Raw genomic sequence first — 22,877 nt, forward strand, 5'->3', positions numbered from 1 at the left:
AAGTTTGGGTTTGGGGAAAGTGAATATTTGGGTTCTCTTCATTGTACTTGGGTTGATTGGGGTATATTGTGCTTTCCTATCCTCCTAAATTGTGCTTTCCTAGGCTCTAATATCAAATGTAAGATCTCCATGCAAGGCAACCAAGTTCTCTCTATCTAGCCTAATGTAAAAAATGTGAGAGAAGAAGAAAACTCAAGAATAGCAAAAATAAATCTAGCTTGGCATACCATGTTTAACCACCTAACCATTATATATATTAGTGATCCAAAGAAAACTCAAGAATAGCAAAAATAAATCAAGCTTGGCATACCATGTTTAACCACCTGACCATTATATATATTAGTGACCTGAGGTGTCCAGTGTGTACCTACTTGGTCACCCCCGGTGTCCCCGTTGGTACCCCATGCTACACATCACTGGATCTTTGCCCGACAACCGTCACCCACGAACATTACCCGTTCATACTTATTATTATAAGCGATGATGTGCAATAGTATGCTGCCATTGGTCTTCCCACGCAACGTACGTGTGTCCCACGCATTACTCGCATGTAAATCCCATGTAACAATGTACATGTCCCATGTGTTACCATGTGTAAGGGTTGTAACAGTAAGACTCCTCTTTGCAAACGCATGCTACAAAGACCCGATTACTAACAGTAAATCCAACTCTCATCCAAGAGATGAATCCAAAAGGACATGCAATCTTAAAGTGCAAGAAGCTCTACTATAGCAACCCTCGCACAGGCCCACAACATAACTCACTTGTCATACCAAATGGTGTGCCACATTGGTTGTCAGCAAAACACTAGTCCACTTAATGCACAAACAAGTCCTGGTGCCAGGTACAATATTCCAACCACAAGTCCTCTCCTGTCCAATCGTCAACTAAGCTAAGACTAAATGAAGATTGTCTTTTCACACATAACCGGAATATACTTAGTCTAGTTTAGGGCAAGCATAAAACTCCCCATCAATTTTAGCATATATACCATGTCCTCGAACAACTTGAAGACAACATATAGCTACCAACTACTTTTCACCCCACCAAATTGGAATTAACTTAAGGTTACCAAAAATCCAAGCAATCCCATAAATATAGATCATGAAGGGCGATGGTTATAACATCTTCCACCACTAATATGTCTGAGTGTGAAAAATCCACATGGCTCTAAAGTCCTAGAATCACAATAACCCTGTGAGTTGTGTCCACCCTCGAGTATCTTTGTGGGATCCAATCACATATACTTCACAAAGTCAATATATCAAACGATCAAACCGTGAATTGTTCAAGACACTCAATCCAAGACTAAAACTTCTCTCCTCTCTCATGTACAAATTTCGAGGTTGCCTCATGCATCAATATGCATCACTATTATTTGGCCACATCACGAGAGAGTATGTGAAGGTTCATAAAACTTGTCACCCTACACGAGTGCCATACTAATGTTCAGACAACTAAGAAAGTCCTTTATCTCGTCGTCACTCACAAACTAGCACTGCTCCTCACAGTTACTGGAGGTTAACTATGGCAAACCATAGAGAGTCCCAAATAAGAAACCCAAGAGATCCTATATGGGAATACACTCACACATCCCATATCACTAGAGAACACCCCAAATAAAACCCTCGTTAAGCATGATCATAGGTCGAATGGCCAACTTTTCCCCCTTCAAACCAACCTTGGAAAACCGAATTCGTCTTTGAACACCAAGGTCAAATCTTAGGATGAAATACTACATGGTCCACTACCAAAGGGAGCTCTCAACCCAGTCCCCAAGGAGTCACTTCGTAATGGGTTCATGCGCTTCCATGTACTCAGTATCTGTAACTCGCGGGTGCCTAGGGGACTAGGACCTTTGACACACTTGTTGATACCATCAATGCATATTAAAACATTTAAACATGGCCACAGCCTTAACACATATCCATCATCACTTTTCATAGAACATAAAAGCTGGACAAAACATCCACAAATGCTGAAAATGGAGCTTGCACATGTGACACCACATAGAGGCCGGAATGGAACAACCCCCCCCTCCCCACGGCCGCTTGGAGTATTTTATTACCCAAAGAGAATAATATCATGTACAAGCTTTGAGGGCCTTTCTCTCCCATGGGAGATGCCAGATTATCCATATACAAATGCCATAACACAGCCCAACATGAGGCTACCAAGCCGGAACACATGCTATAGAAAAACTAAGCCAACAATATAATCCATATACCTCCGTGTGGGTACTGATTCTTTCCCAAAAACCATGGGTCTTTATGCAATAGAGCTGGTACAGTAAGTATAACTCTCCATTCAGTCGGTCGGTACAACAAGTACAATGGCTAGTACAATAGGTACAGTGGCTCTGGTACAGCAAGTATAGTGGCTCGTACAATATGTACAAGTATAAATGTTGGTACAATAGGTACATTAGTTGGTACAGCTGGTACAGTGGCTAGTACAACAAGTACAAGGACTGGTACAATAAGTATAGTGGCTAGAAATCATAATAAAATGATTAAGTACCCTTGTCTTCAGTATTTCTTCGCGATGGAAGCCTCCAAAATAGTCCCCAACAACCGGTATTCTTCATGGGCAGCCTTCAAGAGAGAGAGAGAGAAAGAGAGTAGCCATCATTAGGGCAGCCTGTAACGGTGGTAAAGGCTAGTGTGCAGCAGAGAGCCTCTTCCTAATGAAGACAGAGGACTTCAATTTATAGATTTGGGCCTCCCATGAGCTAAAATGGCAAGAGATAGCTATAATGACAAGTGGAGAGCCACACAATAGTTGAAGTGACAAGTGTGAGGCCACTTATCTCACTTTGCTCCACTTTCTGACAAGTGTGAGGCCGCTTGTCTCAATTTGGTCCACTTTCTTGCCACATGTCCCAATCTAAGAGATGGGTCCTTGCATAAACTTTATCTCTAAAACAATTGGTAGACTTTCTGTCATAGGCTCTTTGGCAACTCTTGGTATCTGCTCAATTCCAGATGTAATGATGTGAACAGAATTTCCATCGGAGTCAGGCCAAAAATAGTAACCCTCCTAGATTTTAGGAGTGTGATTCTTTGTATTCTAGGATAATCTTCCATTCTCAAAGCTTGTACTTTCTAAAAATTTAGACATTTTGAAGTCCACACTAGACCCCTTTCATACTAGGAAATGTCTAGCCTGGTGACATTCTCCCCAACTTTTTAAAAGTTGTTCGCAACTTTATGCTTCAAGCCATATATTCAAGGAAGAATCCATGTCCCAAAATAAATGGGTGAGACAAAAAGAGTCCCATACATCTGGATATCATAATCATGTCCCAAAATAAATGGGCGAGAAGCGAGAATTCCGTGGAAGATATGCTAGACAAAGGCACAAGAGCCAACTGTGTCTCAAATGAGTCGAACAAGTATATCCTAGACATGGCGATAAGAGTCAACCATGTCTCCATATAGAATATACTAGATACGGGCATAAAGCGAACCGTATCTCCAAACAATATATGTCCAAACATGGGATATTAAATCCAAATCCATACTCCAATAACTCGAGGCACACAAACAAGTGCTAGTCTAGAGCACAAACACGCTCAAGGCACAGAAAGAGGTGCCAATCGACATGACCCTTGGTGTAGACATAAGTCCCTTGCCAACCAGGTATCATGTCCACTTTACCACTTGCACTCCGTGTTGGTACTTTGACCAGACACCTTGGATGAGAGGTGGGCTCAAGTAACAAGATAAAACAATCACTCGTAGAGAGCAGGCATAGATAGCCTGGTATTCCATAATTACTTCTGCTACACATAGTTTATAGGTATTTTGGCCACCAATAGTTTGTAGGCATTTCGGCCACCAACTCACACTACCCTCTTAAGTGCCCATGTTCCCTTCCATCTGCTCTCTATTGTTCCACCTAGATATGGTAGAAACAATCTTCAAGAGAGCACATAGGACAAGAGAACACTACACACGATATGTTGTGCTCGACACTACCCGCTGAAGTGCCCATGTTCCCTTCCATCTGCTCTCTATTGTTCCACCCACACATGGTAGAAACAATCTTCAAGAGAGCACGTAGGACAAGAGAACACTACACAGGGTATGTGAACCATGAGTTCCATAAGTCCAATGCATCCCAAATAAAGGGAGCCATAAACAATGTTTCCTTGAAACCATCTCAAGGCAAACAACACCACCTTTCTTCTTGCATGGCTATACAAGGGTTAGTGAACGTAAAAAACACTTCATAGAGTGAATAGCAAAAGCACCAACTTTGCAAACTCAAAGCATACTTAGCTTTTCTTTGCCAGGTTGGTCATGAAGCCAAAAGAAATATCTCCTCACCATATCCTTAAGATATCCCCGAGATATATCTCCATATAGCTTGCATGTAAGCTCTTCATAATTTCGTTATAGATATTTTTCATAAATTTTTGTTGTAGAATGTTTTGTTAGGACATCTAACATGTTTTGATAAAATTTTGTGTTGTAGGAAATTTTTGGTTTTGGTCATTTTTAGATAGTTGCCATTTTTGTGGGTGATTTTTGATTAGGCTAGAGGTGGAATTAGGCGAAGTTTTGTATGAGAGAGTTTTTCTATTTTGTACATAGAACAACTTTGCTCAAGTGAAATCTTTGTGATTCACATTTTTTCATATCCGTTTGGTGACTCCAAAGTAGGTTTTGAGTAGTTTTGTGCTAAAAATGTGCCTAGACTTTCGTGTGGAGACATTCCAGGTCTTAAACATTCGGGACTAGGGCTTTTGACACACTTGTTGATACCATCAATGCATATTAAAATATTTAAACATGGCCACAACCTTAATACGTATCCATCATCACTTTGCATAGAACATAACAGCTGGACAAAACATCCACAAATGCTGAAAATGGAGCTTGCACACACCGCATAGAGGCCGGAATGCCCCCCCCTCCCCCCTTTCGAGTATTTTATTACCCAAGGAGAATAATATCATGTACAAGCTTTGAGGGCCTTACTCTCCCACGAGAGATGCCGGCTTATCCATATACAAATGCCATAACACAGGCCAACACGAGGCTACCAAGCCAGAACACAGGTTGTAGAAATGCTGAGCCAACAATATAATCCATACACCTCCGTGTGGGTACTTATTCTTCCCCAAAAACCATAGGTCTTCATGCAATAGAGCTAGTATAGCAAGTACAACTCTCCATTCAGCCCGTACAAGTATAATGGCTAGTACAACAGGTGCAATGGCTGGTACATCAACTATAGTGGTTGGTACAGCAAGTACAGTGGTTGGTATAGTAGGTACAATAGGTACAGTGGTTGGTGCAACCGGTATAGTGGCTGGTGAAGCAGGTACAACAAGTATAGTGGCTAGAAATCATAATAAAATGATTAAATACCCTTGCCTTCAGTATTTAATCGCGATGGTAGCCTCCAAAATAGTCCCCAACAGCCGGTATTCTTTATGGGCAGCCTTCAAGAGAGAGAGAAAGAGAGTAGCCATCATTAGGGCAGCTTGTAACAGTGGTATAGGCTAGTGTGCAGTAAGAGAGCCTCCTCCTAATGAAGACAGAGGACTCCAACTTATAGATTTGGGCCTCCCATGAGCTAAAATGGCAAGAGAAAGCTATAATGACAAGTGGAGAGCCACACAATAGCTGAAGTGACAAGTGTGAGGCCACTTGTCTCACTTTGATCCACTTTTTGATAAGTGTGAGGCCACTTGTCTCACTTTGGTCCACTTTCTTGCCACATGTCCCAATCTAAGAGATGGGTCCTTCCATAAACTTTATCTCTAAAAATATCCCAACTGGTAGACATTCTGTCATAGGCACTTTCACAACTCTTGGTATCTGCTCAATTCCAGATGTAATGACGTGAACAGAATTTCCATCGGAGTCATGCCAAAATAGTAACCCTCCTAGATTTTAGGAGTGTGATCCTTTGTATTCCAGGATAATCCCCCATTCCCAAAGCTTGTATTTTCCAAAAATTTAGATGTCTTGGAGTCCACCAGACCCCTTTCATACTAGGAAATGTCTAGGCTGGTGACAGTGTCCAAAGCCCACAAGACACCAACAACAATCTTCCCATCGGCTCCAGATCTAGGACATGCTCAACCATCATCACACCACTTTTCCACGTACCATGCCAGAAGGGGACCTCTCGACCATAGTTAGTAACCCCGTGCTCAACATATTTGTGAGAGGTGTACCCTCTAGTGGAGGATGATGTGCCCCACATGCTTCATATTCTCATGTACTCCATGATGAGACTCTCTTGTACTAGTGCTAATACCCCATGTACTTCCCCATGATAACCATTGTATTAGCCTCTACTTTGAGAGAGTTATGTTACTCGTACTTGTTTTGTTTTTCTTTTCCATGATGAGATATAACATGGATAGCATTGTATCACTTTGATCTCATAGACCCATTGGGTCTTTAGAAGATGTTTAATCTCTCTCTCTCCCCCCAGCTTGTCACTCGCTCACACACACACACATACATATATATGGGTCATCCACTTGTCAACTTAATCCAAGATATACTATGAAGCCATAGAGCTGCACAACTCCAGCTAGGACATTGCCTCCTTGTATGTTGTCATAGAGGAGGATGACCCCGACTGGTTTCACTGGCCTTACTTATCTTATGTTCCGTCTCTTCGACACATTTAGTAGACATGAATAAAATCTCTTTCTTTCTTTCTTTCATGGATAATGCATAAGGATAACATATCGAAATCACTACTGTATCGAAGTACCTTTTCGTGGACAATGCAAAAGGATAACATATCGAAATCACTATTGTATCGAAGTACCTTTTCTCGAATCTCCTCAAGCCGCTCCAGAAGTAACTCCCCCTATAAAATGGAAAAACATATAAACGTCTTAGCCGACAAAGCAGATAGAGAATGCGCTTAGTAGTCTGCCAAATGACAAAGAAGATAGGTCAAAGGCATTGCGCTTGCCTTCTTTGCACGAACACGTCTCAGGTTCTCATGAATTTGCTGCTCTAAGTGGATGAGATCCTTCAAGGACAGCCGCTCTAGATCATCACCAATAAAAGTTCTGCACGGGATAGCCCATTTAGCGCTAATAAAAGCCGTTACACCTATGCGAAAATCAGAACCTTTCTATGGCTTTGGAGAAAAATTACCATACCTCTCCTCGCGCTGACAACACATACCTTTGCAACGTTTTCAATTTCTCAGTGTATTGAGTCAACCTATCAGCCTCCGCCGTGTTCTACAGCAGTACAATACCAGTTGCTTGGATTCCAACAGCATAAATTTATTCTTAATCTGAACTTATCTTCGTAATTGTGCTAACCTTTAAGAAGATCGAATCTAACTCTACAATAATTCTTGAAGACTCATGTTGAACTTACAAACAATTCCAGCAGAAGTCTTTGTAATCATGCTACGGACCTTAAAAATTCAGTACCCCTCTCGCAATACTCAAATTAAAAGCAAAAGGCCTGCATCATAAAAGAAACTCACATCTGAGGAATTGTTCTGGTCGGTAGACTCGAAACTTTCGCGAGACTTTATGTACCGTTCCAGTACGCTTTGCATGCTGCACCAGAAAATAGGATCAACTGAGCTATACAGTGACTGCACACAAAAAATTAGCAAAAACCGAGCGACCGAGTTTTTATGTCACAAAAGCAAGAGTTAAGATCTGCAGTGAGAATAGTTAACCGAAACTTGCGAAGTAAGGAGTCACTCACTCAAACTGACCGATCTCCAGTCTTAATAAGTGGAGTCACTCACTCATGGATGCGGAGACGGTGGAAATATGTAGCCTACGTAGCTGTTTTGTTTCATCTTGACCGTTGGATTCTATGGAGGGTGTAGATTGAATTTATGATCTCTTTTTTTATAAGATCATGAGATTATGATCTTAAGAATAGGTCTCCAAGGGTATACACATGTTGCACTATGGCAACCAGTCCTTCCTTCTTAGTATGCTTGAAGCTTGTAGCCGCCCCTTCCAATGATGTAGCATATTCCCCAGTTGACGCACTCGATGTGGTCCCTTAGAGCTTGGCTGCATGTAGACCCAAGCCCCAACCCTGAATCTTGTTGGAGCCCAAACTCCATTCCATGCAACCCACCGTCTTCTCTACCCCTCTCACTTTGACTTTTCATACCCCACTCTTGCACTTTTCCTACTCCTGGTCCTTTATCTCCTCCTAGTGCTTCACTGCAGTTCTCTCCCATTCGCAGCGCCATCTCTCTAGCATACAACATCCTCATAATGCCACTCAAGTGGTGATAGCTTGATGGCTTCTCAGAGCCGTCAGATGCTTTGGGAGAGGTGCACGGTCACCTTCACCTATGGCGATAGACAACTTCGAGGAGGGTGGTATGATTTATTATACCCTTAATTAGGAGGCCGAGCCTTTTATTAACCACACGGGATGGTGGATTTATTATATGGCTCATCCAATACTATTTTGGTCGGTAATTTTTTCTAAGAATCTGTAAAGCTATAATTTTACACACACAAATTTTATACAGTCCTTGCTATTTTTACTAGTTTTGAGAGAGACGTCTTCAAAAGACCCTAACAGTCCATAAGACCAAAACAATAGTGTATTATCTCCATGAGAAATACTCAGTCGTGGAAAAAACTAAAAAGAAACTAGCCCATCTATGCTAAAAACAAGTGTTGATGAACACAATATAGGTAGCCATGTGGTAGTTATAAGGTGGCAATGCGTATAATGGGGTCATCCACTATTATTGAACACTTGTGCCTATGTGCTAGGGTTTTCAGAGATAGAATTATATATATAGTACACACGAGTCGTAAAAACTAATGTTTGTATTATGTAAAAGAAGAAAGTAATACAACTAAAATTCAAGTACAACAAAGGGCTGAGAATGAAGAAATCAAATCAATGAAGATCTCCCATGGCCAGCCCCTATCATAGTTTCTTTGGTACGTAGTATGACATGGTATGGTATGATATCGTATGATTCCGTACGGATAGTTCCCCTCCCCTTTCCTTTTGTTTTTGATTGTTACGGTTTTGACCCTTAAAAAAAAAACCAGTTGTTTATGGCTGTTTTTTATTGTTATGGGGCTTGCTTGCTTTTGGTGTCCTTTTAGGCTCAACCATAGTCGCAATGAAACGTGTTTCATTTGCAACTAAATGAAACGACATGTTTCATAAACATTTCCACGTAACTAAATGAAACGACATGTTTCATAAACATTTCAAACGTATGAAACGTGTATCTTTCATGTCACTTGGGAAAAGATATAGTTTCAACGTTTTTAAATCCAAAGCCCGTTTTTTGAAAAACAAGCATGCATGTATTTCAGACTTCAGTTTTCTTTTTTATATCAACTCAGAATTTAGACTTTTTGTGATCACTTTGAGTGCCATTATTGAGTAGTTGCCATTATTGATAATGGAATCCAGATCTTGATTCTTGATGTTGCCAGTTTATTTATGCCAATTGGTCGGTTGGGTGCCCACTATAACTGGGTCACCTAGATTCTTTAGTTTTATCTTGTAAGCATGTTTTAATGTGTAAATGATGCATGTTTAATATTGTTTTGCAAGGAAGGCAACATATATTTTTTACATATTATAAACTTATATATAAATGTTGGGACTTGTAACCTCCCCCCCCCCCTTTGTATGAAACATTTTTGAAACGTCTGGGAAATGAAAGAAATTTTTGCTGAAATGTGTTTCATGAAACGCCTGGCAACTATGGGCTCAACCAAGGATCTGTGGATGTTGACTTTTGGTGTGGATGCAAGGATCCGTTCTCTATCCTTGTGATCGCTCTATATTTGGAGGGTTGAGGTTGTCACATGCACCCTGCACTAGGGTACACAGTGACACACTAGCATGATCTTCAGTGCAGCAATTGTACAGAAGTAGAACCTTTTCTAGGATTATTTGTCGTACGCCACGACCCCATTGTGAGCCCTCAGTCCAAGGATAGTCAACAGGCACGAGCTACGTAGGTCAGTCTCTAAGCTTGAGAGGTTAGTTAGTTGTCAGTCCTCTTAACCCACTTGGTGAAAGCATCATTCAGGAGCATGTATGTGTTAGCCTTAGCTTTAGATGCATGTAGAGCATTGTAGGTGCATCCACATAGTAGAGGGCCAGCCCTAAGGCCAACCCCAAGGCACCCTCACCTTGGCTAGCCTTGCAAAGGTAGCCAAGGCCCTGCCTCACAGTTGGGCAGCACCCGACCAGGTATTGTTGGGCAGCCCACTGTGCACACATGAGCAATCGTGAGCATTTAATAACCAACTGACATGGAATATTATACCCGACCAGCATTTTATGCTGTCCGACGGGCATCTTGCAGTCGTGAGGATATCATAGTTGCATTCTGTACCCGTACTCATCCAATGAGTACCTTCAATACTTTTCGTACCACTCCATACGCACCGTACCTCATACGGATAAGGTCTGCGCACCAAATATGAGGTTCAATGTACAACACTTATTTGGCCCATTTTTTAATTATTTTAGTCAATGGTCATTGCTCAGTAGTTAAGAGATTAGTTTTCATTTTAGCATTACTATTTTCTTTCATGCTATTTTTGTATGAATGCTAGATATTCCTTACTTTACTATATATATAGTAAAAACTGTGAGCGTACTTAAAGTACTTATCTTGATGAGTACTTTACGTACTCGTACCATACACATACCATACCGCACCATACCTAAAGTACTCAACCACTATGGAGGGTATTTTCCTGCAGCCGACTAGTATTTCATCAGTTGTGGGACTTCTTGCTTCAGTCGACAGCCTCCTAGAGGCAGTCGACTGCTGTTTGAGGGGGTATAAAAGGCATGGCCTTATTCCCACAATGCATATTTAGCTATTCAGCACAGATACAACTTCAGTTTGCAGCATCCTCTCATCTCCATGAAACAAGGAAGATTCCCTTACATCTCAGCCAGTATATGTGCAGCCCTTCAGTCATTTAGACTTGCATCAGTGGCCAAGGAGAGTCTTCAGCAGAGCCTCGGGATGGTTAGACTTCGATTGAGAAAAGAAACCCACGCCTCCACCATGTCGGGAGAAACATCACATCATGAAGAAAGCCAATAGGAAGGAATGGAGGCACAAAGCTTCCAAACAGAAAAAGCGCTTCTACAAAACACATAAGAGCTCTTGAAAACGAGATGGAGAAAATAAATTCTCTGAAGATGCAGCTTGCCGCTGAAAAGGAGAAGCCCAAAGAAGGCATCTCAGATCTACCACAAGTCCTGCTACATATTGAAGAACAACGAAGAAAAGACGACATTGCAAAAAGAAGAGTAGATGAAGAAAGAGAATTGAGACGTGCAGAGGAATAGAGGGATAGGGAAGCCACACGCAAATTTGAGGAAGACCGACGCCATAGAGAGAAGGCCAACCGAGAGTTCCAGCAAAGACATGACTGGGAGGCTGTGCAAATCCAGAATCAACCAACAATGGCACAAATTATGGCGGCTCTCCCTCATCAGGCAGCACCTTCCTCATCCTCCACCGCCCCTACCACCACCATCATATGAACCTCTCCAAATTTTAGTATGTATGATGGTAAGTGTGATGATGCTATAGTTACTCAATTTATTCATCAATTTGAAGCACATTTTCCATTACCTGAAATCACAGACCACAAGACAAAGTCCATGTGGCAACCCCCCAACTCACTGAGAAAGTTGTTACTTGGTGGCTGCATTGGTCACAACTTCACACAGAGCCCATCACAAGCCAAGTCCATTTTCATTGGAACACCTTCGTGGGCTGATCTCAGAGCTCGTTTTCTTCCACCACAATACATGACCAATCTTGAGGATGAGTTTTACAAACTCACTCAAGGTGGTTTCCCTGTTTTGACCTATTCAAACAAGGTCATTATACTCACCGAACAGTTGGGCATATCGGAAGATGATAAGCTCAAGCAATTCTTTCGAGGTCAAGACACTACCATTAGGTACCCAATGCAGAATTTTGAGCCTCATACTTATACATGGGCACTGACCCTGTCTTAGGATCAGGAGCTTATGCTGAACGGAGGTAAGCCCAAGCATGTAGAGTCATCTACCCAATAGTCATCTACCCAGGGTAAGGGGGCTCAGAACAGCAGTCATCTACCCAGGGTAAGGGGGATCAGAACAGTAAAGACCAAAAGGACCAAAAGAAAAATTCTTTGGGTCAATCGAGCCATAAGAAAGAATCTACGCCCAAGAAAACTCCTGAGGAAAAAGCTGAGGGCATAACTGGAGGTTATCTCCACCCTGATGAACACACACGGTACCAGACACAGAATCATTGTTTCTTCTGTCACACTGTGGGACACGAGAGGAAAGTTTTCCCTAAATTCCATGCTGAAAAGTTTTCTAAGGCTTCCACTTCCATAGTAGCAACCATAGCATCATCCACACCTCCGCCATCAACCTCGAATGCCATTCAGCTTTTACCCTCTTTGAATTCAGTGCCACGAGTGGTATTTCATGATAAGTAGGAGGGTGAGGGTGAGGGTGAGGACAAGAAAAAGGCTCTCATCCATGTCTATGGCACTTCAAAGGGACAACAGTTCCTTGTCCTCTTCGACATGGGTAGTTCAAGGATGCCATCTCTCCGCAATTGGCTACCAAGATGAGCTGTGCCTCGGTTCCTTATCATTTGGATGTGGATGGGTTTACCCCTGGTCTAGGTACCCACATTACTCATAAAGCTCTGCAATTTGAGTTTCAGGTTGAGCGAGCCACATTCCAATGGGATTTTATTGTCTCCCCTCTCTTAGGGTGTGACATGATCCTCGGGATCCAGTGGTTTAGACAGTATGCACCCATTAGGTAGGAAACTTTCACCATCGTTGAAGGCTTTCTCTCATGATTCGCGGCGTGGATTGGAGAATTCGTGGCATTCCACTCATTTCCCACATTCAGGCCAAAAGAGTGATCAAAAAAGGAGCAAAGTGTACGTTACTGTACGTCCTCTCTCAATCTAATAATGCAGTTCAAGTAGCACCCTCAGGGAAGTAGCGGATGGTTGGTCTTTTCTCTCAATACAGCAACATCATGTTGCGAGACGACCTCCCTCCCACTCTCCCACCTAATAGACCTAATAAGGACCATCGCATAGAGTTGTTTCCTGGTTCAGAACCTCCCAACAAGTTTCCTTACCGCCTTTCTAAGGCATTAGAGAGCGAGCTGAAACAATAGTTAGCTGAGTTACTCCAATCCAATTTTATTCGACCATCCTCATCACCATTTGCCACTCCATTCTATTTGTCCAAAAGAAAGATAAGTCTGCACAATTATGTGTGGATTACATGGCGCTCAACACGCTAACAGTGAAGAATAGGTTCCCCATGCCCAGAACAGAGTACATCCTAGAACAACTTAATGGTGCAAAGATTTTTTCTAAGATAGACCTTAAGAGTGAGGCCGATATTCCAAAAACAATCTTTAGGACCGAGCATGGCCACTACGAATTTGTGGTGATGCCCTTTGGTCTCACTAATGAACTAGTGACATTTAACAAAATGATGTCTCGGATTTTTTGGGATCTCATTGGCAAATGCATCTTCATCTTTTGAGATGACATTCTTATCTTCTCAGGGATTGCAGAGCAGCATGGGTGGGATTTGGCACAGGTTTTGCAACTCTTAAAGGACAATGAGTTGTTTATTAATGCCAATAAGAGTGAGTTTGGAGTACAAGAAATCTATTACCTGGGATACATCATCAGTTCTTCAGGAATTAGCCTCGACCCTGAAAAGGTACAGGCCATTCTCATTTGGAATGTTCCCACTATAGCCCAGGAAATCCGCTCATTTGTGGGCCTTTGTCAAGCCTACAACACCCATATGGATAAGTTTTCTGACCTAGTAACACCTCTTACTGACTTGCTCAAGGGTGTGAAGACTAGTCATCTTAGAAAGTGTCCATCACAGGCAAGGCTCTCTAGAGGCATTCTGGGCCATGCAGAAAGTTGCCTTTGAGTCTCCAATTTTGAAGTTGGCATCATGGGATGATCCTTTCGAGGTGATTACCAATGCCAGTAATCTTGCCATTGGAGCTGTTATACAGCAAGATGGTAGGCCAGTGGCTTATTATAGCTGCAAGTTGAATAACACCAAGTTTTGGTACCCCATTGGTGGTTTGCCACGGACTATCACATCAGGTAGAGATCGAAAATTTCCGTCCCACTTTTGGAGAGCATTGTTGACAATTTTGGGACTAAGTTGCACTTGTCCAGTGCATTTTATCCTCAAACAGATGGCCAAATAGAAATTTACAATCAATTGGCCTTTGACATTTTCAAATCATACTACCATGACTAGCAGTCGAAATAGGAACAATATCTTCCTTTGGTTTAGGTAAATCCTAAATGCGTATGAGGCAGCATTTGGTCGCCAATTCTCCTCTCTTTGACGAGACAGGTGTTACCATCTCTTGAGGCCAATGAAACCACTGAGACATTCTCGGAAATCATGGAGTCAGTTAAGGAGCGCCTTGCCAAGGCTCAGGAAACATATACCCGGAAGCCAAAAAATCCACGTGAGATGTCTACTTTAAGGAAGGGGATTGGGTATATCCCCTTATCATGAAACAACGGCTAAAGCAACTGGGTAAGTGTTGTCCTAAACTCTCATTCCGAAGTTTCGGCCCATTTCCAATCATTCAGAAGTTAAGTGATGTCTCTTTAAAGTTAAAGTTGCTGGAAAGTTGGACTATGCACAATGTCTTTCATGTTTCTTGGGTGAAGCCATATGTAGGTCCAGCATTGCAGGATTATCTTAGAAGAGCAACAACCACATATGATTGACAAAGTTGAAGTTATAGCCCTAGAATAGATTCTCCTCCACAGATGTAGGCATGGATCCAATCGAAGAATACAACAATTCTATATGAAGTTTAAGGACCACGGAACCCATGAAGCAATGTGGCTCGATGAAGAGTTCTTTCAGGAGTACCCCCAATTGTTAGCGGACTACTTAGAAACTCTGAATCTGCTGCCAAGTTAAGCAGGAGGGAATGTCACGTACACCTTGCGCTAGGGTACACAGTGACATACACCCTGCACTCGGGTACATAGTGACACACTGGCATAATCTTCAGTGCAACATTTGTACAGAATTAAAACCTTTTCTAAGATTATTTGTCATACGCCATGACCCCATTGTGAGCCCTCAGTCTAGGGACAGTCAGGCACGAGCTACGTAGGTCAATCTCTAAGCTTTAGAGGTCAGTCAGTTGTCAGTCCTCTTAACCCGCTTGAAGAAAGCGTCATTCAGGAGCATATATGTGTCAGCCTTAACTTTAGATACATGTAGAGCATTGTAGCTGCATCCACATAGGAGGGGGCCAGCGCTAAGTCTAGCCCCAAGGCAGCCTCAGCTTGGCTAGCCTTACAAAGGCAGCCTCAGCTTGGCTAGCCTTACAAAGGCAGCCAAGGCCTTGCGTCAAAGTCGGGCAGCACCCGACCAGCATCTGTCGGCCAGCTAGCAAAGAATACAGCACCCGACTAGGTATTGTTGGGCAGACGACTATGCACATGAGCAGTCATGAGCATTTAATAATTGACAGGGAATATTATACCCGACTAGCATTTTATGCTGTCCGACTGGCATCTTGCAATTGTGAGGGTATTTTTCGAAAGCCTACTAGTATTTCATCAGTTGTGGGATAACTGGATACTCCGTCGATGTTTGGGCCTCCTCGTCCTTGCATTGGGCATTCATAGAATTTGTACTCAACATTGTAGAGCATTTCTCCAGAGAATAATATAAGCAAATACTCCTGCTTAAGGGGGGCCTTTCAATGGGTATTGGGACCCAATTTGGTGTCGTCTTCTACATTCTACATTCTCTAGTCTCTCCCTATTCTCTAAAGTTTAGGGGAATGATTGAATACATTCCGAGCAAGAATAACCATGTTACCAATACTCTAAGTCACAAGGGCACTATTCAGACATTGCAGGAGTCCACTATGCTTGAAATTCAAGGCAAAGACTTAGGCAATATGAAGGCACGGTATCCGCATTCGAAAGAGTTCGGGACGCGATATGAATTGGTCCTCAGCGCCGAAACAAGCAGTTACAATATAAAGGATGGTTCGTTGTTTTTCAAGCACCGCCTTTGTGTACTCAAAGACAAGCGTCAAGTCCTTCTCCACCATGATGCCCATGATTCTTTGGTTGGGGGTCATGGGTATCAATAGTACCTTGCAGAAGTTAGAGAGGTCATTCTATTGGCCTAAGATGCGCCGGGATGTCTACCAATATGTCCAATCATGCCAGAAAAGGTGAAAGTTCCTCATACCAAACAAGGATGGGGAGGCCCAAACATGGATGGAGTATCCAACTATCCTGAGGATCTGCCGAAGACTCTCCTTGGCCACTGATGCAAGTCCAGATGACTAAAGGGTTGCACATATGTTGGTTGAGATGTAAGGGAATCTTCCTTGTTGCCTGGAGATGAGTAGGATGCTGCAAACTGAAGTTATATCTGCTAAAAACCTAAATACGCATTGTGGGAATAAGGCCATGCCTTTTATACCCCCTCAAGCAGCAGTCGGCTGTCTCTAAGAGGTCAACTGAAGCAAGAAGTCCCACAACTGATGAAATACTAGTCGGTTGCAGGAAAATACCCTCATGACTACAAGATGCCAGTCAGACAACATAAAATGTTGGTCGGGTATAATATTCCCTGTCAGTTGGTTATTAAATGCTCATGACTGCGCATGCGCACAATCGTCTACCCAACAATACCTAGTTGGGTGCTATATTCTCTGTCGGCTGGCCCATAGATGCTGGTCGAGTGCTGCCCGATTGTGACTTAAGGCCTTGGCTACCTTTGTAAGGCTAGCCAAGCTGAGGTTGCCTTGGGGCTAGCCTTAGGGTTGGCCCCCTACTGTGTGGATGCACCTACAATGCTCTACATGTGTCTAAAGCTAAGGCTGACACATACATGCTCCTGAATGCTGCTTTCTCCAAGTGGCTTAAGAGGACTGACAACTGACTGACTTCTAAAGCTTAGAGATTGACCTACGTAGCTCGTCTGCCTGACTGTCCCTGGACTGAGGGCTCACAATGGGGTCATGGTGTTTGACAAATAATCCTAGAAAAGGTTCTACTTCTGTACAAATGCTGCACGGAAGATCATGCTAGTGTCACTGTGTACCCCAGTGCAGGGTGTACGTGACATTCCCTCCTGGTTAACTTGGCAGATTCAGATCTTCCAAGTAGTCCGCCAACAATTGGGGGTACTCTTGAAAGAACTCTTCATCAAGCCAAACTGCTTCATATATTCTGCAATCCTTAAACTTCAAATAGAATTGTCGTATTCTTCGATCGGATCCGTGCTTTCATCTGTGGAGGAGAATCTGTTCTGGGGCTATAACTTCAGCTTCGTCAATCATATCTGGTTGCTGCTCTTCTAAGATAATCCTACAATTTTGGACCTACATATGGCTTCACCCAAGAAACATGAAATACATTGTGCATAGTCCAACTTTCCAGCAACTTTAACTTTAAAGAGACATCAATTAACTTCTAAATGATTGGAAATGGGCCGAAACTTCGGAATTAGAGTTTAGGACAACGCTTGCCCACCTGCTTTAGCCGTTGTTTCATGATGCGGAGATATCCTTAAAGTGGACATCTCATGTGGATTTGTTGGCTTGCCGGGTATATGCATCTTGAGCCTTGGCAAGGCGAGTCTCCTTAATTGACTCCATGATTTCCGAGAGTCTCAGTGGTTTTATTGGCCTCAAGAGATGGTAACACCTGTCTCGTCAAAAGAGAGGAGAATTGGCGACCAAATGCTACCTCATACGACATCCAACCAATACTCGATGAGTGAGTATCATTTAGGATTGCCTGAACCAAAGAAAGATATTGTTCCCATTTTGATTGCTAGTCATGGTAGTATGATTTGAAAACATCAAAGGCCAATAGATTGTAAATTTCTATTTGGCCATGTGTTTGAGGATGGAATGCGCTAGACAACTGCAACTTAGTCCTAAAATTGTCAAACAATGCTCTCCAAAAGTGGGACGTAAATTTTTAATCTCTATCTGATGTGATAGTCCGTTGCAAACCACCAATGGCGCACCAAAACCGTGTGCTATGTCCTTGGTTGTGGTTGTTTGCTTGCATGGAATGAGCATGTAGAACTTACTAAATCTATCAACAATGGTCATACACTGTGTGTTTCCAGATCCAGTTGAGGAATAGGCGAAGGCTGTAGCAACCCTGCGGATATTGGGACCCAATTCGGTGTCGTCTTCTACATTCTACATTCTCTACTCTCTCCCTATTCTTTGAAGTTGATGCTACATACTCACCACATAAAGGTATAAAGAAGGCCATGTTGCACGTTATCACGATCAAACTTGGTGCATGTAGCAGAGGTGAGGCACCTTCGTTAGTTCGGGCAACAAGAACCAAAGGATTCAACTCAACTACCTCCCTCTCTTTGTGTCTTCGCATACCGTCTTCCAACAATCGGTCCTCCCTTGGCTTGGGTGGGTGCCTTGGACTCTTTGGCCTCCCTTTAAAAAGCTCTCCTTCAACCTTCTCTCCATCAGAAGTTTCAAGCTCTTAAGCTCAAGCTCTCATAGCACTAGCCTCTCAAGCTCAAGCTCTCAAAGCTCTCAAGCTTTGTAACAACCTCTAATCTCTCTATCTTTTCAAATGGATAATCCGTAAATTTATAAGTGTTTTTTTAACTGTACTTTATCGTATCGTACTCTAAAATTTCATACAAAATGATAGATCCCCATATGATATTGTATCATAACGTATCGTAGGATTGTACGTGAACAACTATGTCCCCTATATTGTAGGAAAACACACCATACATGCTCCAATCACTTGGAGAATGCAATTGATTCTAACGAGTTCGAGGTGCATATATACATATGTTTCACCTATCTTGGTTGGTCCCCTTTATAATGATGTTTCACGTGTGGACCACATTGTCCAGGCCTTGTTTGGCTACCCACACATGCATTTGCCTACTCCAAGGGACCGCCGACCTACTTATGCACCTGTTGTGCCTATGCATCAACCGGAGGTTGGCTACCACGTGGCAGTGCCATGATGTAGCACTCCTCCAATACTAAAGGAGTGTCATGATATGGCACTCCATGAGAACTAGTCAGTCGTGGAAGAAACTAGCCCACATGTGCTAAAAACATGTGTTAATGATCATAATATACGTAGCCATGTGGTTTGATGTAAGGTGTCAATGCATATAATAGGGTCATCCAATCATACTATTATTGAACTTGTGCCTATGTGCTAGGGTTTTCACAGATAGAATGAAGAGGGGAGTGGAATTACACATGTAGCACACACAAGAGTCCTAAAACCTAATGTATGCATTATGTACAAGAAGAAACTAATGTAGCTAAATTCAAGTACAATAGAGAATGATGTCATGTGCAAGACATGCACATGCATATCTCAAAGCTAGTCCTGAAAAGGCTGTTAACAAGATAAAGACAGAGCAGAAAACAGATGTTTGAGCAAGGTTTTACTGATTTGGCAAGGGATCTCTGATGGAGGACCTTGGGTTTGCTGTCAACCAGCTTATGAGAGTACATGGGGCAATCAGTTGTAGCTTATGAAGTGAATTCTTGTCCTGGACCTAGTCGACCAGTAGTCGGCTAGTCCATCTGGTCATTTCCAGCCTATAAAAGGTAAACATTGCTCATTGTTTTGGTCATTCAATCCTTCGCTTGGCATTATAGATTAGGTCTAGTGTCACCAACCTAGACATTTCCGAGTATGAAAGGGGTATGGTGGACTCCAGGACGTCCAAATATTCAGAAAGAATAAGCTTTGGGAATGGGAGATTATCCTGAAATACAAAGGATCACACTCCTAAAATATAGGAGAGTTGCTATTTTTGGCATGACTCCGATGGAAATTATGTTCGCGCATCATTACGTCTAGAATTGAGCAGATACCAAGAGTTGCCAAAGTACCTATGACAAATGGGCTACCAGTTGGGATATTTTTAGAGATAAAGATTATGGGAGAACCCATCTTTTAGATTGGGACATGTGGCAAGAAAGTGGATCAAAGTGAGATAAGTGGTCTCACACTTGTCATTATAGCCTTCTCTTGCCATGTTAGCTCATGGGAGGCCCAGATCTATAAATTGGAGCCCTCTCTCTTCATTTGAAAGAGGCTCTTTTGCTGCACACTAGCCTCTACCACCGTTACAACGATGCCCTAATGATGGCTACTCTCTTTATCTCTCTCTCTTGACGGCCGCCCATGAAGAATACCAACTGTTGGTTGGGGACTATTTTGGAGGCTTCCATCACGCCGAAATATTGAAGGCAAGGGTATTTAATCATTTTAGTATGATTTCTAGCCATTATACTTGTTGCACACCAACCATTGTACTTGATGTACCCACCATTGTACCAACCATTGTTCCTACTGTACCAGCCCTTGTTCTTGCTGTACCTACTATACCAACCACTATATTGGTTGTGTCAGCCACCACTGTACCTACTGACCAGCCATTATACTTGTTGTACCTACTGAATGGAAAGCTGAACCTATTGTACCAACTCTATTACATGAAGACCCATGGTTTTTTGGGGAAGAATCAACACCCACATGGAGGTATATGGATTATATTGTTGGCTTGGCATTTATTCAACCTGTATTCTAGCTAAATTTTATGGTTGCCTTATGTTGGGCTGTGCTATGGCATTTGTATATGGATAATCCGGCATCTCCCATGGGGAGAGTAAGGCCCTCAAAGCTTGTACATGATATTTTCTCCTTGGGTAATAAAATACTCCAAGGGGGAGGCCAACCAATTCTGGCCTCTATGCGGTGTCGCATGTGCAAGCTCCACTTTCAGCATTTGTGGATGTGTTGTCCTGCTTTTATGTGTTAAGGCTGTGGCCAATTTCAGTGTTTAATTGCATTAATGGTCAAGTGTTTTGCGAAAACTTAGGGCACCCCGAAAGTTACATTGATATCAGAGTATTGGCTCTTTCACACTCGTGTGAAGACCATTCTATTGGGTATAAACACTGGCTACACCCGGCCTATCCACTTATGGGAGCAGTCATGCATCAAGGTATGTGCAAAAGACAATCTAACTTATGGATTTTCATAATCCATTTTGGAATCATGGGATACTGATATGGGAAAATATCTTTTGGCTTTAGCATGGTGGGTTCATAACCTTCATGTCATAGCATCGAATCAAGAAAATAAAAGCTAAGTATATATATATATATATATATATACCTGGATGAATCCAGGAACATGTCCAAATTCACCTTTTAGGAATGTGCATGTTATATACTTATGGTAGTCAACCCACAAGACTATATAACTATCAACTCCATTATGCATAGTATGGACTAGATATACTAGGACATCCCCACTAACATCATCAATGCCCAATAGTGGGTATAGAACTCTGTATCAATATATGCTCTCTCTCTCTCTCTCTCTCTCTCTCTCTCTCTCTCTCTATTATGGTACTGGTTGGAGCTAGACAAATCTGCATTCCATTCTTGTATACCCTACGCATATAGGTTGCATACTGAGCCTCTAGCAGTAGTGCTTCATCCATCACACCCCCCCACTAGCTCAGTACTTTCGTAGTTTATTTCATGTTCATTTTGTCCTTTTTTTTTCTGGACATCCAGAAGACATTGAAAGTTGTACATTGATTTGTCTCATAGGTTAGAGTTCGGCCTCCTAGTAGATGTTAATACAGCTTTCTTTCTTTCTTTCTCTCTCTCTCACACACACACACATAAGAGCATATATTCACACAAAGCCCTTCGTACTGAGTTTCTGTCAAACCTCCAGAGATGTAGGGCAGACTCAGCCATAATGAAGCCTAGCACTAAGGGAAGTATCAAATAGAAAGAATTAGTACAGTAAATAAGTAGTTCATAGGGCAAATGCACCGCTAAAGATAGAGAGAATTAGCACAATATCAACTAGCCGCAACTCGGACGAATACTTCACAATTTGAAATCTGCATGTCCGCTAATATGACTAAATTATACACCTAGATGAATCTAGGAACATGCCCAAATTCACCTTTTAGGAACGTGGATGTTAGATACTCATGGTAGTCAACCCACAAGACCATATAACTATCAACTCCATTATGCATAGTATGGACTAGATACTACGACATCCCCACTAACGTCATCACAGTGCCCAATAGTGGGTGTAGAACTCTATATGAAGATATGCTCTCACACATGCACTCCACACACACACACACACACACACACACATAAGAGCATATATTCACACAAAGCCCTTCGTACAGAGTTTCTGTAAAACCTTCGGAGATGCAAGGCAGACTCAACCATAATGAAGCCTAGCACTAAGGGAAGTAGCAAATAGAAAGAATTAGTACAGTATAATTTGAGTTTACAAAGTTGGTGCTTTTACTACTTATTATGAAGTGCTTTCCATGTTCACTAACCCTTGTATGCCTATACAAGGAGAATAACATGTTGTTTTCCTTGAGATGGTTTCACGAAAACATTGTTTATGGCTCCCTTTATTGGGATGGATTATGTTTTTGGCTTGCTTTATTTGGGATGCACTAGACTTATGGGACTATTTTTGTCTTGCCCATTTATTTGGGACATGGTTATGAAATCTGGACTTTGTTGGTGTTGGACTCACACACTCACACACACAAACCTGCACATTAGGGTTAGGTGCAGGATAGAGAAGCTCACACACAGAAAATGAGAGGGAGAGAGAGAGAGAGCCAAAAGTGTCGTAGCCATAAAATGCAAGTCAACCCTTGCATGTGTGCCACATCCATATAATATAGAAGCACAAAATATTATATGTAGAGTGTCCTTTCACACTTGATATCCAAGGGGAAAAAC

General features: G+C 42.2%; 1 protein-coding gene across 2 annotated transcripts in view; it reads right to left on the bottom strand.

Moving 5' to 3' along the window:
- Positions 1–22,877, bottom strand: part of LOC147621231 (truncated transcription factor CAULIFLOWER A-like) — a 52,553-nt gene that overhangs the window by 12,165 nt on the left and 17,511 nt on the right. The window contains exons 3-6 of one of the 2 annotated variants that reach the window (XM_086824518.1): positions 7,483–7,558; positions 7,170–7,228; positions 6,952–7,051; positions 6,745–6,843 (exon numbers count right to left, since the gene is read on the bottom strand). In XM_086824518.1, the coding sequence (XP_086680644.1) occupies positions 6,745–6,843; positions 6,952–7,051; positions 7,170–7,228; positions 7,483–7,558 (334 nt within the window). The remainder of the gene's footprint in view (positions 1–6,744; positions 6,844–6,951; positions 7,052–7,169; positions 7,229–7,482; positions 7,559–22,877) is intronic. The other variant, XM_086824519.1, reaches the window with a different exon arrangement.

Source organism: Cibotium barometz, chromosome 30 (assembly GCF_041138505.1).
Source record: "Cibotium barometz isolate CiBa-2024 chromosome 30, ASM4113850v1, whole genome shotgun sequence".
Taxonomy (NCBI): Eukaryota; Viridiplantae; Streptophyta; class Polypodiopsida; order Cyatheales; family Cibotiaceae; genus Cibotium; species Cibotium barometz.